Genomic DNA, 16,577 nt, shown 5'->3' with positions numbered 1-16,577 from the left:
AGCTTCTCTTTGCACTTATGTCAATCACAACAACATGTTTAAGAAGTTACTGTGATACAGCCAGCCAGAGAAGAAACAGAGCTGTTTATACACAATCAAGTCATTCTTCAAATTTACATTTACTTAAGGACAAATTTCTAAGCATGCAGACCACTCTGCAACAGCCTCCTGCTCATTCAAACCTTTTTATCTGTAAAATGTCCAGCGAAACCACAGTCCTCTAATTGAGACCAATGAGCAGGAAGGAAGTATTTAAAGGTTCAGTGCAATGCAACTTAACTGTGGCAATTTAAAAGGTAAATTAATTAGAAAATAAGATCTGCATCACTGGGTCCATCATTACTCCCTTTACAGCTATTAAACATCACCATGAAACTGAGCAAAAACTGTATGTATTGTATGTTTGGAGAGACATATATGAAGAGATGATCTTGTACCTTGTTTTCCATGTACTCCAGCCACTGCAGTCCCAGGTTGGTGACGATACGCGGAGTGCCATCGTCAACTGGCAGAATATCGATCTTGAACTTCTGTGGTGCAGCCGTCACTATCTGCAATCCCAAAAAAGTTGATAAAAAATAGATTTTTGAAGATGGTGGATATACTTTCGAGAATAATTTAATGGACAGTCTCAAGAAAGAGGATTTAACTACTTAAGTTGTTTTAATTCCCTTTAAAACTTGTTGGACCTCGACCTGTTCATCGAAAATATCACACATTCACATCTCAATTCTCAATTACTAATAGTTTCTTTTGACCCAGGTTTTAAGATATTTGTGTCTCAGATTGCTGCAATGCAACAGTGGTGAATACAGTGTAATTTGTGGTGCTCCAAAAATTACAACAAAATAAATCAGCAGCAACATCTGGCTGCAGAAACTGTCATGGATACAGCGGATAACATAGAGACTTCGTTCTGCAACAGTTTCCCCTTTGAACTACTTCACACAGACAAACGTTAAGACAACCTTTTGATAAGAACGAGTCGTTAAAACAAGGAAATGGAAAAGTTCTCATGAACTGGATACAGGCTGAATGTTATAGGGGCAAAAAACAAGCACTGCCGGTTATTACTTTATTGATTTATCCCCCTTCAAGATGTGATGACAGGCTAAATCAGACAAACTACTCCAATATTACTAGTCACAGCATTATGTTGGAGGTGCAAGAGGGAATACAGAGAGAGCAGCCTGTCATCACACAGATGCTGTTAAGGCCAAGTTTGACAGGTGCCATTTGAAGGATGTGTTCATCCGAAGGGTGTTATATGAGCTCATAAATTATTTAATAACACGGCAGCTCCAGTGGGAACAAGTTCACCTCAAACACCAGCAACGTTAAGGCCACAAACCGTCTTTTGAGCTGCAGACAACGTGTGACCATTGAGCCAAATTAACCCAGGCAATTGAAAGATAATAAACGCAAGCCTGGGAAGAGTGTGTGTGTGTGTGTGTGTGTGTGTGTGACTGGGGATATCAATACCTGCCTGCTGTCATTTACTTAATCAAGGACCATTTGTAGTGACAGGTGGCGGAGCGCAGCTGAGAGGGACGGCTAAATTGACATACCTATAACTACCGCCATGAAGCTGACATTAACGCACACACGTACTGAAGATCATACTGTACCTGTGAGGACCCTCTTTTAATGCATTCTAGACCAGTGGTTTCTGGTCTAGCCCAGACAACAAGCCACTGGGGAGGGCAAGATGAATCTAAGGGATTGCAAGATGATTATCAGGTAAGAAGTAAGAAATTACAAAACTTCTGCTACACTAAACTGTGTAAGTACTACTCTGCGTTGCTTTTCTAAAATTGTTCTAATTTTCCAAAAATGTCTTCTCCTTTCAAAATGCCCTTATTTTCAAATAATACCTCACTTATCCAAATAGCATCACTTTTCAAAAAACACCTCACAAAGTGAGAAGTATAATAGCAGTCACACAAACTGCTGATTCACCCCTTCCGTCATTAAAAAGGTCAGAGCAGTGACTCCACCACCCCTACATCCCGACACACACACACGCACACACACACACACAAAAATATCTACCATCAAATACATACACACACACACACACACACACACACACACACACACACACACACACACACACACAGACGCACCCACCCGTGGCCTTTGCTAATTCAATCATCTAGCTGTAATAAAAATGTCAGGAAGCTGCCTCATACACACACAGACACACACGCCAACACAAAATCTGACTGCAAATTTTGCCTTCCAGCTGTGGTAAAAATGTCAGTGCACACACACTATAGCCTTGTGTCACTATATTCGTGGGGAGCTGTCATTGAGATAATGAATTCCCCTGATCCTAACCTTAACCATCACTAAGTTTGAAATCACTAACCCTAAAACCAAGTCTTAACTCTCAAGCAGTACTTTTAAGGGGCTTTATGTAGTTTTACAATGAAATCACTTATCAGTTAATCACTTTTTTATTGTCTATTTGTAAACGGATTGTAACCTCACACAAAAATGAACAACATGCCTGCTTTCTCTGTTGCTTGGAACTGCCACTATTTTACATCCTATTCATAGTTTTCAGTCACGTGACATGTGCGTTGACCTGGAGGGCAAAACAACAGACCAAGATAGCTGCTCACACCGGACTCCCTCGTAGAGACGCCGCAAAAGCTGTTAAATTTTATTTGAATCACCTTTCAACTGAAGAAAAAGATACAGTAGATATGGACACAAACTGCAAGTGTTGGTACTTTCGATCCATAAACAGCATCCACTGCCATTTTCCCGCTGTTAAAAACCACAGCCCAGGCTTGTCTCCTCATCGATTAGTGGATCCAAAAGCACAACAACCATCCAGCCTTTTGGCAACGCAAAAGTAACAAACTCAAAGTAACAGTGTATCACTTGCTTCTTGGTTGGCAGGCAGCGGAAAGTAACGTCTTTTTTGCCCTCCAAGGGAGCGTTTTCTTTGGAATGTGACGTCAAGTGAAAACTATGAATATCCTGCATGTGCATTCCCCTCTCGCCTGATGAATGTGAACTGTACACACAGCAACAACACCACAGCAAACAAAATGGAGTCCGCTAACACCATAAAACAACAAGCTCCCAGCATAACACCGACTGCAACACAATCTCCCAGTGAGGACAAAAAAGGAAAAAGTTTTAAGTGTTGAATCCCATAAGGCCAAACGAGAATCAGATCGATGTCGGGTGACATCTAACATGTTATCTATTGCAAAATACTATAGTTGTATGTCTTTCCACATTACTTCACCAGCTAACGTGATCCACATTAGGTTAGTTTAGGTTAACTTTATTGTCCCCAAGAGTAAATTCTGCTTGGGCACAATGCAGTGTTGCTTCACAGCATATTACTATCCTGTGTACCAGTATTGTGTCGATTTTAGCCTGCAAAAAATGATGTAACGATTTGTTTATACTAGCCTATAGTGATGCAAGGCAGGGGCAGCCAGCTACGTTATTATGGATAAGGTGGTTCAATGTCATGCTAATAAAACTATTACTGTAAAGTTGAGTGCTCCCTCATGAGTTCAAGCACGCGCAGGAGCACACGCTTGAAATGCAGTGGTTGCAATTTAACACCTCATCGCTAGGGGCCACTGTAAACTACACACAGCCCCTTTAACCCTGTGGGTCTAGCATTTTGGTTCCAACAAAGCTGTCGGACCCTACAAGTGTAATGGGCTCCCTGTTTTTGGACCCCACAAATATGGTAAAACAAGCCCACACAGGTGCACGTTTTTACCTCCTTGCTGCCCTCTTCCACCATGAACAGCAGGTTGGTGCCATCAGCCACAGTGAAGGTGAAGCGGTCTTTGAGCGAGTTGGAGCCGTCGTGGTTGTAGCTGATGCGGTTCTGGTAGATGTCATCCATGGTGAAACTGCTGGTCTGCCGGTAATGTTGGCCATTGCCCGTGCGCTCTATGGTGCCGTGACGTGGAGCCTGGACGACAGTGAAGACAATGGACTCCGCCTGGACAACGTTGTGTTTTAGCAGAACAAAATGGAGGGAGAGGAATGGAGGAGAGGAGACAGTTTGAATGAGTGTTGAGTATGTTATGTGTGGTGTCAGTTTGTTAGTAAGAATCAGTCAAACAGTGAGGGTTTATTTTTAAAATTTTTCATCATTATTATTTTGCAACTTCAACAATCATACTGTGGGAAATCTTTTCTAGAAGAACAGGCAATTCTTATTTTGCTTTGTTAGCACATATAATTAGAAGTTAGTACATATAAGTATACCACATAACATTTAGTGGCTTTTAAAAGACATCTTGTGAAATAAAGAGAAAATCTGTAATTGCAGTAGATGTAGGCAAGGTTGTTCAGAGAAAGTAGATGCAGGAAGACAGGAAATTGCAATAATCACAAAATAACTCCTGGAGTGCACCAAAGATGGCAGATTGATGGGATTAACAGGGTTTTTTCCTTTAAGCAACAGGAAATAGTCTTTGAAATGTTGTTGCCAGAGAAAATAAAGCTGTAGAGAACAGCCGTCTTTCTAAACAACAGAGGCCAGCTTACAAAGCTTAGTTTTGCCAGCTTAGCTGCTGATATCCAACTATTATTTAGAGGTCCTGCTCCTTTCTAAACTGATTAAAAAGAGAAATAAATAATGAAGGTTGCCGAAGCATTTCAGGGATTTGTGAAGCCAGTGTCCTACTTCAGTGTCTGCATCTGTGGCTTTCAGCTCAAATTCGGTGATGGTCTTCCTCACTCCTTCCTGGACCCTCATACCAGGAACCTGGAGCAGAGGCAGGGAGTCGTCCACTGGCTTGATGGTAATGTAGAACGTCTGGGCAACCTGGACACGACAAACACAGGAAAATATAAATCCATTCTGAAGCAATGTAAATGTAACTCCAAATAGTCACCACTAGAAGTATTTTTGGCTTCATTTCATTTTCACTAAATTTCTCTGTCCATCTCTCTAAGGCAACACTGCTCATTTTATTCACTGGGAAATATTACTTTAGTGTTAAAACAATATTGACATGCTCAAATACACCATATGTAAAGAGATATGTAATATGTGAATATTGTACTGAAACAGAGTAACATACATTGCTTTATGGGGTTTCTTCACATCCAGTATGGGCAGGAAGAATGATAACAATGACTAATAATAACTATTAAATATACGTGTATTAGCAAACTTGTGAACCTATCCTTGAAGCCCATTGGAGTATCTAAAGAGACACTTAGTCAAAGCAGAAAACAGGGCAGTTTTTTTCTTAGCTTGCGAAAATGTTTTGGACATTTTTTTCCAATGACTCAGAGCAATGATGATGGTAATGGTGCTGAACAGATAAAATAAAATTTGCCACTTACAGTATAAGTGTCAGTCAAGTGAGAAAACTATATATATGCAGTCAATTTCTATGCTGTCATCTAGGGTGGAAATTTTACAAATGGGACAACACGCCTGATGGAAACTTTAAAACATAACCCAAATAGCACAAGCTGCAGTTACTACAGAAACAGTGTGCTGCTATGCCATTGAGTTAATACCATCTCATGACACACAGTGAGTAAAATATTTAGTATCACTATAAAATGCAATATAAAACTTAGTTTTAATGCAAAACACACTCTCCATCTTGAGAGAGGGGGGTTAACAAAAGTAAAAGCACTAAACCACTTCACACACAGTAACCACTACAATGGCCACAAAATCCTTCACACACTGTAGTCAGCCAGGCATGAAGGCCAAATGACCTTTCTCACATGTTTACTCAAGTCCTTGTGGTCCTCATTAGTCTGGATTAGCAAGGCAGATTTATGCATGAGGGGAACTGGGGGTGTGGGGAGTTGGAAGGGTTAGAGAGAAACTTCCTCACCACTCAAAAGGCTTGTTAGATTTGACACGTATATTTATTTATATATTTATGTAAATATATAAATATATTTCATAAACATTTTTATGCGTTATATCGAAAGGTAATTACTGTGCTACGGGTCAGAAAATCTTTACCGCCCCTTTTAATAAAAGGCTTGGTGCAAGATATTTCAGGCTAAAATGCCAATGACAAAGCAGTCTGAAGGGCTTTTTATGTGGGGGACAAACACTGCCTGCCTTTAATTCTTTATCATGAGAACTGAGAACACAGGCGTGCCAAATCGGGTTTGTTATTATTAAAAAGTGCTCAAGCTCCACGCTCATGCCCGTCTGCCTCTTTGAAGAGAGTTGTCTTATCCTAAACTTCTTTCCATCCTGTAGACATGGCTAAGAGGGATTTCTGTTACAGCCTACCAATTGTCCTACAGACCTGAAAACCAGCCCTCTTTAACATAGTCTTGAAATAATACATTTCAAATATTGCCACCCAAACACAAATTAGCTATTGAGACCAGTTGCTCCTGAGGAAAAAGAGCATTCCCCTTTACAAAAATAAAATGTTTTTGGGATGATTTTTTTGGAACTAGCATCTAGCAGGTAGGTGTGCATGTGTGCATGGTGGGGGTCTCTTTGATATATGTTTCTAGATGTTCAAAACAAAGAATCCACTATATTAAATATGTCCAAATCTTTGAAGGACTGTAGGTGCTAATGAACTCTAGTAGATGTGTTTCCCAAGGAACCTCACTGGATCCCCTACCTACCACTCGTGCCTCAAGAGGCAATAGTCAGAAAGTAGAACTCAGGTATCCTCCCTGTAGTTTCAGCTGGGAGATGTGTGCAAGCGGTGAGCTTGCTCGCCCAGACTCCGTCAGCTACAAGGACTGCTAAGTTAGCAGCAGTTATGACCTGATATGTGATACGCATGCCCCTATTTTGTATGTAGTATGAATTTGACAGGTGGAGAATAGTCTCAATTTTACACATTATAGCTTTAAAATATGGATGACTCACTGTGTGGAAACATGAACCCAAGCACTGCTGTGGCAAACTGATTCAGCGGTGAATTAATCTAAGTAAATGACTTCTGAATACTGAATGTTATAGTCAGACAAATAAGACAAATCTAAGGGGTCACAAGATGATATATCATGTTGCTATTTTACAACTGTTCTTGACTGTTTTTCCTGTGAAATACTGAATACTTTCACTTCTTCGGGTTTCTAAAAATCTCTGTTTTGTGAGGACAACATGAAAACCCTTTGATATTGTACTACCACAATATTGCAGGACAATTAGGGCAATCTATAAAGTGGGCATAATCCTTGCACATTAATACACAATCACACATATTTGTAGTAAACCTGCCTTCATTCAATAGATGTTCATCAAGAATTATGTCCTCAGACCTTTAATGAGGGTGATCCAGCTCTTGACACCAGGCATGTTGGCAGAAAAACAATACAACCCAACACTTAACAGCAGTCATACAATTCAAAATAGTCACCAAAAGATGAGCTCATTCTTGCACAAATAATCTGTATGGTTCATTTATATATGGCGTTAATTGTATTTGCAGTATAGTAGATGCGGACATGTCCCCTCTTTGGGTGATGCAGTCAGAGACTCCAAAGCTGTCACCAGCAGAGATTTTGATTGGCTTGACATGGTCTATCCATTGAGCAGGGGGCCCCCTGTTCTAGGCTTTATGTTTCATTAGAAAAACAAAAAAACAAACAACAAAGGATTTGCAGGGCCCCATGCAATTACTTAGCGTGTACGTTGGGCCAGTGCTGGCTGAACTGCTCATGTATCACGTCCACACATAGACATGCACTCAGTGACTGTTACCTGTTATGGGAGGTCACAAGCAGAAGCCAGCAAGTATCATTACAATGTTCTTCCAGGTACCACATTGTTGGACAAAACTGAACCAGCCCCCCTAAATGGGTCTTCGAAGCCCTTTTTATTGATTAGAGTCAACCCCGTCATTCACCTCATTTGTCCCGTCGGACACAGTGAAGGAGAATTGGTCGGCATGCTTCTCTTCTTCACTGGTGTGGACGTACTGGATGCTGCGCGATGCCAGATCGGCCTGGGTGAATGTGCTGATTCTGGTGCCTGGAGCGAGAAGACCAATAGTTGTTAGACGAGTTGAAACAATCAACAAGAAATATTTGATTCCTCTTTCCTTGAACCCAAACAGGATTCATCCGGACACACATATAGGCTACACAAAAACACTAACTGTACACACACTGACACCAGTGAGCCCTGTTTCCATCCAGAGGGTCAGTGTGGACACTGTCGAGGATTACAGATACCGGGAGTGCACATTGACAATAAACTGGACTGGGCCAAGAACACTCAAGCCCTCTACAGGAAGGGCCAAAGCCGTCTCTATTTTCTGAGGAGGCTGAGGTCCTTCAACATCTGCAGGACGATGTTGAGGATGTTTTACGAGTCTGTTGTGGCCACATAGCACTAGCACTGTTTAGAGACTCAACAAACTGATCCACAAGGCCAGTGACGTTGTGGGGGTGGAGCTGGACTCTCTGTCGGTGGTGTCAGAGAGGAGGATGCTGTCCAAGCTACATGTCACCGTGGACAATGTCTCCTACCCACTCCATGACTTGCTGTTCAAACACAGGAGCACTTTCAGTGCAAGACTCATCCCCCCAAAACGCACCACAGAGCGCCACAGGAAGTCATTGCTTCCTGTGGCCATCAAGCTTTATAACTCCTCCCTCTAAGTGTCTTAGTTAGTCATTGAACTGGACCTTATTATCTGTTTAATATTTAATGTGCAATATTCTCTTCTGTTATTTATTTATTATCACTGTTCACCATAACAATTCTTTAATAATGAAAATATTGTACATATCCACACCTTTATATTTTTCTTCATATTTTATATTTATACTCTTATATTTATATATTTCTTTATCTTCCTACTTTCTATTATTATTTCTATTCCTATTGCATTGTTGTGCAACGGGTATAACTGCAACAAAAGATTTTACCTCGGGGATCAATAAAGTATTTCTGATTCTAATGGAGACAAACACATAAACACAAAATACAACCCTTCTTTGTAAGTACATTCCTACTCTTGCCTCTTGAACACATGCCGCCACACTCGCTTTATGTCGCATTTAGACGTTTTTCTGCCAATCTTTCTTCTATTTAATTTCAGTGTCAGTTGTCCCAATTTTTCTGTTTCTGGTAGTCAATGTTCATCTTTTCTATTTTGACATCAGGCTGTTTTATCAGCATCCCCTTGCCATTTGTCTCAGAGCTCATCCCGTGTTCCTTTTCTGTTTACCTTTTTGGCTTTTACTGTTTTAATGAGCAAATAAACTAAACTAACTCTAATGTTATACCTATTTAACGAGGCTCCAGCTCCTTTGACGCCTCTGCGGATAACTACATGGGGGAAACCTAATTAGGTTTGACAATCAAACATTTCTCTGTGTGAAACTAAAAAAAGAACATCAACATATTTTGCGCCATAAGAGTTCCATTTCTGATGATTTGTTGAGGCTGGATGCTTAAAGACACAGTCATAAAGGAGTCAACGTAATTCTTTGTATCATACGTAAATGTAATTATAGTTAAATTTGATACATATGTGTGTGAAACTTGAATTAAATAGTTATGTATGATGAATGCAAAAGAGAGAATGGACAGAAGTTCAGCCAAATCCATTTCTTTCATTGATTTCCATCTCAGATATTTCATTTTATTGACATTTCATTTTCCCATTGTCAGTTTAACAAATGAAAAGTGTTACCATATAAACTGCTATATTAATACTAAATGGGTATAGGCAGATTTAAATGCCTTGAAATGAAAGCATGTGAGTCCTATAAACAGTATTTTCCCATCACCTGATGCTATATTTTAAATAAGGCAGTTACTGTTTTTTACATGCCTGTCATTATATGAAGGGGTCTTCAATAACCTATATACAGACCTCTCACTTTGACATGAAGGTAATAACAAGTAAAATATTACAGCCTGGTGATGGAGTCAAAGTTATTTCCCTAAGCAGACAGGATGGGTGAAAAGTTATTTTCCTGTGCAGATGGAAGCAACTTCCAATAAATAAATAAAAAACTCCCAATGAACCGGGTCAAATATTATACAGGGAGTACAATAACTCATTCAGCACGTCACTAAGGGCCTTTAAGAAAATGGAAATTAAGGCTTTTCAACATCAATCTTCTTTACGCCAACTTTTGACAGAGTGACACATGCTGAAGTCTATGATCCTCCAAGGTTGTGTCATCTATTCAACACACACAGGGAATCAGAGGCCAAATTATATAATGTTCATCTGGCTGTGTGATGTGTTACTTTGAGGAAACAGCAAATACACACTGTTATACAAGCTGTACACTCACTACTTTACATTGTAGCAAAGTGTAATTTCTTCAGTGTTGTCACATGAAAAGATATCAAAATGTGAGGGGTGAACTCACGTATATGTTTTTTATTTATATATATATATATATATATATGTCAGTGACAGTGATGATAATACATGCTAATTTGCCCCATCACATTAAATGGTTCATTTCCACTTGTCTTTACAGGAAATAGCAGGTTGTTTTCCAGAAGTTTAAACACTGGCTGAATGCTGTGTGTGCAAATCTGATTTAATTCTACAGTATGAGCACAGTTAAAAACGTTCTTATTTCACAAATAAAGTAAAAAGAGAAAAGGGCTTTAAAAGCAATTTACTCAAAACTTCTTATAAAAAAGATCAGAGAACGTGTTGAGGTTAAAAAAAAAACATGCCCAATGGGGAAGAGTCAGGTCAATAAAGGTTGTCCAATTTAAATTTATTATATGAGAACTTATTTATTATATATAAAAATTATTGCTTAAATTACTGTACATTTCTACATGTTTTGAGTATGTAGTGTGTTCACACATATCTTTAATCAAAAAGAGTTTGCTGTTGTTACTGCTGGCCCGCAATAGATCGTATGAAGTAAATGGAGGCAAAATATTTTAATAAATCGTGGCAAGACAATTCCAGACAGATCTCAAAAAAGAAATGTGCCTTTTATTTGTCATTTTGGCAGAGGCATTCTGAAGTCACAGTTGGATTGACGTCTCATGGGGCATGTATTTTCCTGTTAGAATTAAATGGTTAGTATGTTGACTTCAAAATCTCCAATATCATGCACCGATGTTGTTTCGGCAAATTTGAGCAAAGCCTCTTACCAAACTATGAAAACTTCTTTTTCACACTACCTGTGGTACAAGCAGGGTGCGAACTACAGGGGAGCCAGGGGAGCTTGGCTCCTCTTAATAAGACATGACATGCTATTTTTGCCATTCATTTCTATTGTTCCCTCTGGCTGGATGAAGTCCGACGCTCCTGATTTTACACATAATCCATGTGTTACTGCAGCTGGGGACTCTCCACAATCACAGTCAGTATTGTCTTTTGCCACATGCGAACATGCTTTTTTTTTTTTTTACTCAGTAATGGATGTGATTTAAAATGTAGCGAAGTAAAATACTTTTGTACAAACAAAACATACAAACATAAAAAATTACTTAAAATACAAGTACAATTACACAAAAAAAACTACTCAATTACAGTACGTGAGTAATTGTAATTTGTTACTTTCCCCCTCTGCGCTGCACATAGTCAGTAGTTAGTAAGGCACTGGGACACAAGAAATGCCACAGAGCAGAGCTGGTCTCCTTATAAATGATTTTAACTTCTGTGGGTGGAGCCAAAAAACACAGTTTGGTATTTTTTGTATTCAAGCCAACCAACTTGCAGATGTGATTAGCATGATGGATATTCTAACACTGATTTATATTGTTTTCTTTTCTATATTCATGACCACATACAATATAATATACAATAATATATTTTCCAACTCAACTCAATACGACGAAGGTGTAAACAACCCAGAGCTGTTCAAAGCCCTTGGAGTCTACACAGCCAGAAGAACGTCTCGGGTTACGTATGTAAGGACATATTAGCCATTTCTAAGAAGCAAGGCACTCCAGGCGGGGTGAGGTGTGGCGGACCGACGCAGTCTCTCATTCCCCTTCTCGGGGAACAAGGGTTACATACGTAACCCAAGACGTTCCCCTTCGAGGGAACTCGAACTGCGTCGTTGACGACACTATGGGAACGAGATACCCACTTAGGCCACGCCGAAACCCCGCCTGCCCCCAACGTGCAGAACCTGACGGCACGACTAGGAGGAGAGCGCACGGGTGCCGGGTGCAGAAGGAAGGTCCAGACTGTAAAACCAGATAAAAGTGTGAGGGGTGGCCCAGCCAGCCGCGTCACACAAATCCTACACACAAATATGGGGCCATCGCGGTCATGGAGTCTGACCGGCAGGGGAGATATCGCTCAAATGCCTCTCCCTGAGTTTTGGCGTGCTGGAACCTGTTGACGACAGCATCCACTGCTTCGCCAAACAGGCCAGAAGGTGAGAGGGGCGCATCCAGGAGAAAAGCCCTCTCCTTCCCCTGGATGCCCGATAGGTTGAGCCACAGATGCCGCTCTGTAGCCACCAAAGCCGCCATGGATCGGCTGATGGAACGGGCCGTTTCCTTGGTCACACGGAGAGCCAAGTCCGTCGCTCTACGGAGCTCCGTCAGGTCCTCCTCAGAGGGACCTCCCCCTACGTCACAGTCCCAAAGGAGATCGGCCTGGTATGCCTGCAAGACAGCCATCGTGTGCAGGCTGGCACCAGCTCGACCCGCTGCCATGTAGGCCTTGCCCACCAAATCGGACGGGGGGACGTAGACAGCCGTGCAGAGAAGGGTTTGTTCCGGACCGGAAAAAATGGTAGGGGCCGACGCGGTGGTGGCGCTCGGTGTTGCAGAAACCGCTCGTCTAGTTTGCTGCCCACCGATGGCTGCTGCACCACCTGTGGCCAATCAATGTGCAGCTTGGCCACAGCCCGCATCACCACTTCTAACAACTCCTCGTATCCTGGCGAGGGCTGATGACGTTCCGTTTCCCCGAAGTCATTCTCCATGCTAAGCACATCTAGCTCCTCAGAGCCAGATCGTGTCAGCCTCTCCGGACTCACCCCTCGAGTGGGAGAAACCGAAAAACGGGCTCCCAATCGGGGACAAGGGGAGGAGGATTCCGCGGACGAGGACCGGAAAAAAGCCTCAGCCGTTCCGGCACCCTCGCCGCTCGAGACCTCAGCACCCTCAGGGGCAGGGCCTTGCAATGGTCGCAGGCAGCCCCCTCGAGAGTTGCCTGAGCGTGCGACATCCCCAGGCATGAGACGCACATCCCATGGGTATCACCTTCCGTGATGAAACGCTCACATGGAAAGACACACTGTCGGAATCGCTTCGACATGATCTGCTGCTTCGTCTCGACTTCAGGTAGGATGATGGAGCTTCCAAACATAGCCAGAGTGCCTGCTGAATAGAAAGAAGCTAATGTGTCCTATGTGCCGGCGTGCTTATATACCCCCTCCGGTTACGCCGTCACACATTACCGTTCTAGTAACACCAATAGGATTGGAGTAGTTTCATTCATAGTTCAGCCCTGCCACGCCCAGAGGCGTTCCCATAGTGTCGTCACCGACGCAGTTCGAGTTCCCTCGAAGGGGAACCAACAAAGCCTCTTGGATAAGTACATCGGTCTGGTTGCCGCTGACTTAATATTTATACTTCCTTTTGAAAACTGAAAGCAACAACATTACATCCGCTTGGTGGAGTTGACAGCAGTCTCTAAGGAGTGACATGGCAGAAAAATGTCACTGCTTAACAGCTGCATGACCACTGAGGACAGAGATTCATGAAAGGCTGCACTTCAGGAGCTAACAGAGCTTTGTAGTTTTGTTGTCAGAGTTACACACCCTTCCCCAATTTGTCTCTAAAAGAGGCTGCAGTGAACATACAGAACATTTGAGGTGAGGCAGTGAGTTACAGTCTTCATTGATTTGTGCGACAAGTCCCTCTTGACTAATGCTCCACCTTAGAGGGGTGTGGTAACCTTAGCCAGTTAATAAGCCTTTTGAAGCCTTTGGCTTTGAAAGTGGGCATCGAAAGAAAGCATTTATCTCTCTGTGCTGTTACCTTGACATTCCAAGTAGGCTGACAAGCTATCCCAAAAGAGCAGGCAGCTAGGTGTGTGTGTTAGCATAGAATGACAGATTGGCTGAATGGCTAGCGGTAATTATCCGGAGCTGCTCAGTGGCTCTGGGGTGAACTGATGCTCGAAGATCAGACAGCAGTGTTAACATCGAGCTAATTAGCATGCTGCAAGAGCACTCAACAATGTGGGGAATCCATTCAGAATTGTTCATTAGCACAGAAGCAAATAATCACCTCTTTGTGATTGGAAGATGCATCAATTTATTTTTATTTAACTTTTTCATAAAAGCAGTTAAATATTTGAGATTAATGTAAGAGAAGGTGTTTTAATTCCCAGTGGAAATAAAACAGTGATTTTGTGATATTTTGTTTTAGTATTTCAAGTGAGTTTGGGAAAGCACTGAGCACACACTAGAACTTCAGTTAAGTCCGCAGTCATTCAATATCTGTGTGTATGTGCCAATGAGTGTATGAGTGTGTCTTTTTTGTAGGGGGCAGCTGGAATAAATCAGAGATAAATGAGAGAGGAACTGGAGCAAGGTTCATTACACTTCCCTCTTTGTGTGTGTGTTTGAAAGAACCTCACTGTATATGAATTAATGATGTATGAGTCTGCAGCAAATCAATTGGACTCAACAACATGTTATTTTCTAAAAGCCTAAAACAATAACATTCATCTTTGTATTTCATAAACTTAAAGGTGAGGATAAGCCAAAACATTATTTTCACTGTTCTGACAATTTCTCATTTTTCACATTCAGAGCTCAGATTTAACAGATTATTTTACAACAGGTTTCTGCACATGTTTTGAAATAATGCATGTTGCTGTTTTTTCAGTGGATTGTTGAAAGAGATTTTATGTGTTCTCTGTGATAAAAGAAGATTAATTTCACTTAGTATAAACTACACAAAACTATTTGCCCAGCAGTCCAGTTGATTTTCCTTCATATCTGAAAGCTGTGATTAAGACCCTTTGTAGGAAACCAGTACAGATGAGTAAATACAAAACTCAAGTGCAATTTTAATGAATTGTATATTGTTAGGTAAAAATTTGCCTCTGAAGCCAGTGACGTGTTTTGCTGTCCTAGTGTGTGTTTGACTGTGCAGCAGGAGAACAAATACCAAATGTTTATGAGATGTTTCCGCATGGTCACAAGTTAGAAACCTTTTTACATTATTAAATTCCAAGAAAGAAACATTTCAATGAGGCAAATCATGTGAATAAAGTCTTCACCACTGCCAAATGCAAATAGCTTGACAGTCTGTTTCCGCTTTTGCAGCGATTATACTAACACCACAAATAATGGTATGGACATGTTTTTGATGTTAAATTGTTGTACATGGTACCTTTAACATGTTACCTTGTTGTAAAGAATAAGGCATAATAATAGGCTCCATCATAGGGATCACAGACCCAGTAAATACTTTAATGTTCCAAAACCTGAAAGACTGATCTGGTTGCTACCTGGGCTGGCGGAGTGCTCCAGGTGACCCAGGCTCGTCTGTTTGGTGATGCGGTAGATGAGCTCGCCTGGTTCGCTGTCCTGGTCTCTGGCTGACAGCTGCAGCGTGGTAAGCTTCTTCATTGAGTTTTCATCCAGCACCAGGCCTTTGTTCACCACCACTGACGGAGGAAGGCGGTCCTCTGGAGGAGAGAAGAAGACGGTCAGTCACAGGAGGAGAGGAAAATCATGAAAGAAAGAGATCCCTCCAAGCAAAGATTTATCAGTAAAATCATAGCCGCCTTTCGCGAGTTTATGAAAACCATTTGTCCAAGAAGAGATAAAAATATTAAGAGTCACTTTCTCATCCTGGTAAAAAATGAAAAGGATTGACTGAAGCAGTAGAGGAGAAAGAAGCTGAGACTGATCGTGGAAGGAGAGGAGATAAGAGGAGAAGAAAGGTATTTTAGGAACTAGAGAAATGGACAAATGACACAACTACGTATAAAACCAGAAAAGAGTAAATTGGGTGACGGCAAAGGAGGAAGTAAGGCATATCAGAATGTGTGAAAGATTGATATACGTTTGGGAGATTTGGACAAACAGATTAGGAAAGACTGAGAGGAGGGCAGGGAAGTAATCAGAGGGCAGTGTGGTAGGAAGAGATATGAACCAAGAACTTCAGTAGTCACATCTGAGAGAACAGTGAAAAGAGAGGACCAGGATACAAAGTGAGCTGGATAAGATATGAGAGAATCAGGATGCTGTTCAGCCACGAGGGACAGACAATCCTTCAGCCCCCAGCAGCTTGTAATGCAAACGGTTTGGCTGACTCCCCAGAAGGAAGTGAGTGGAAAAATAACATTTTGGTGGAGTTTCAGCCATCGCAGGCAACAAGAAACCTTCCAGCTGACTGAGAGACACTTAAGTTTGATGAGACAATGGACTACATTTGCATAAACTTTCTTCTTCCACAAAGCAGCCCTGACATTTAATTTATTCATTTTACAAATTTTCAATTATCTCTGAAATGAAGTTATAATTTTATAATGTAAATTGGGTTTTTAAAAATTTTGAACACAATCTGCAACAATTAATTCAAATTTTGAAATAAGACCCTACCCGATTTGGAAGAGTATAATTAAATCTGATCCAAAATGCGGTGGACCCAGAAAGAC

General features: G+C 41.3%; 1 protein-coding gene across 4 annotated transcripts in view; it reads right to left on the bottom strand.

Annotated features, from left to right (window-relative positions):
* The window catches only part of fras1 (Fraser extracellular matrix complex subunit 1), a 257,602-nt gene that overhangs the window by 18,526 nt on the left and 222,499 nt on the right, over window positions 1–16,577 (bottom strand). For all 4 annotated transcript variants that reach the window (XM_046034200.1, XM_046034201.1, XM_046034202.1 and 1 more), the window contains 5 exons: window positions 15,423–15,602; window positions 7,848–7,972; window positions 4,676–4,816; window positions 3,758–3,985; window positions 438–551 (listed from right to left, as the gene is read on the bottom strand). In XM_046034200.1, the coding sequence (XP_045890156.1) occupies window positions 438–551; window positions 3,758–3,985; window positions 4,676–4,816; window positions 7,848–7,972; window positions 15,423–15,602 (788 nt within the window). The remainder of the gene's footprint in view (window positions 1–437; window positions 552–3,757; window positions 3,986–4,675; window positions 4,817–7,847; window positions 7,973–15,422; window positions 15,603–16,577) is intronic.

This window comes from Micropterus dolomieu, linkage group LG21 (assembly GCF_021292245.1).
Source record: "Micropterus dolomieu isolate WLL.071019.BEF.003 ecotype Adirondacks linkage group LG21, ASM2129224v1, whole genome shotgun sequence".
NCBI classification, from domain to species: Eukaryota; Metazoa; Chordata; class Actinopteri; order Centrarchiformes; family Centrarchidae; genus Micropterus; species Micropterus dolomieu.
This window is presented reverse-complemented; position numbering and strand designations above follow the sequence as displayed.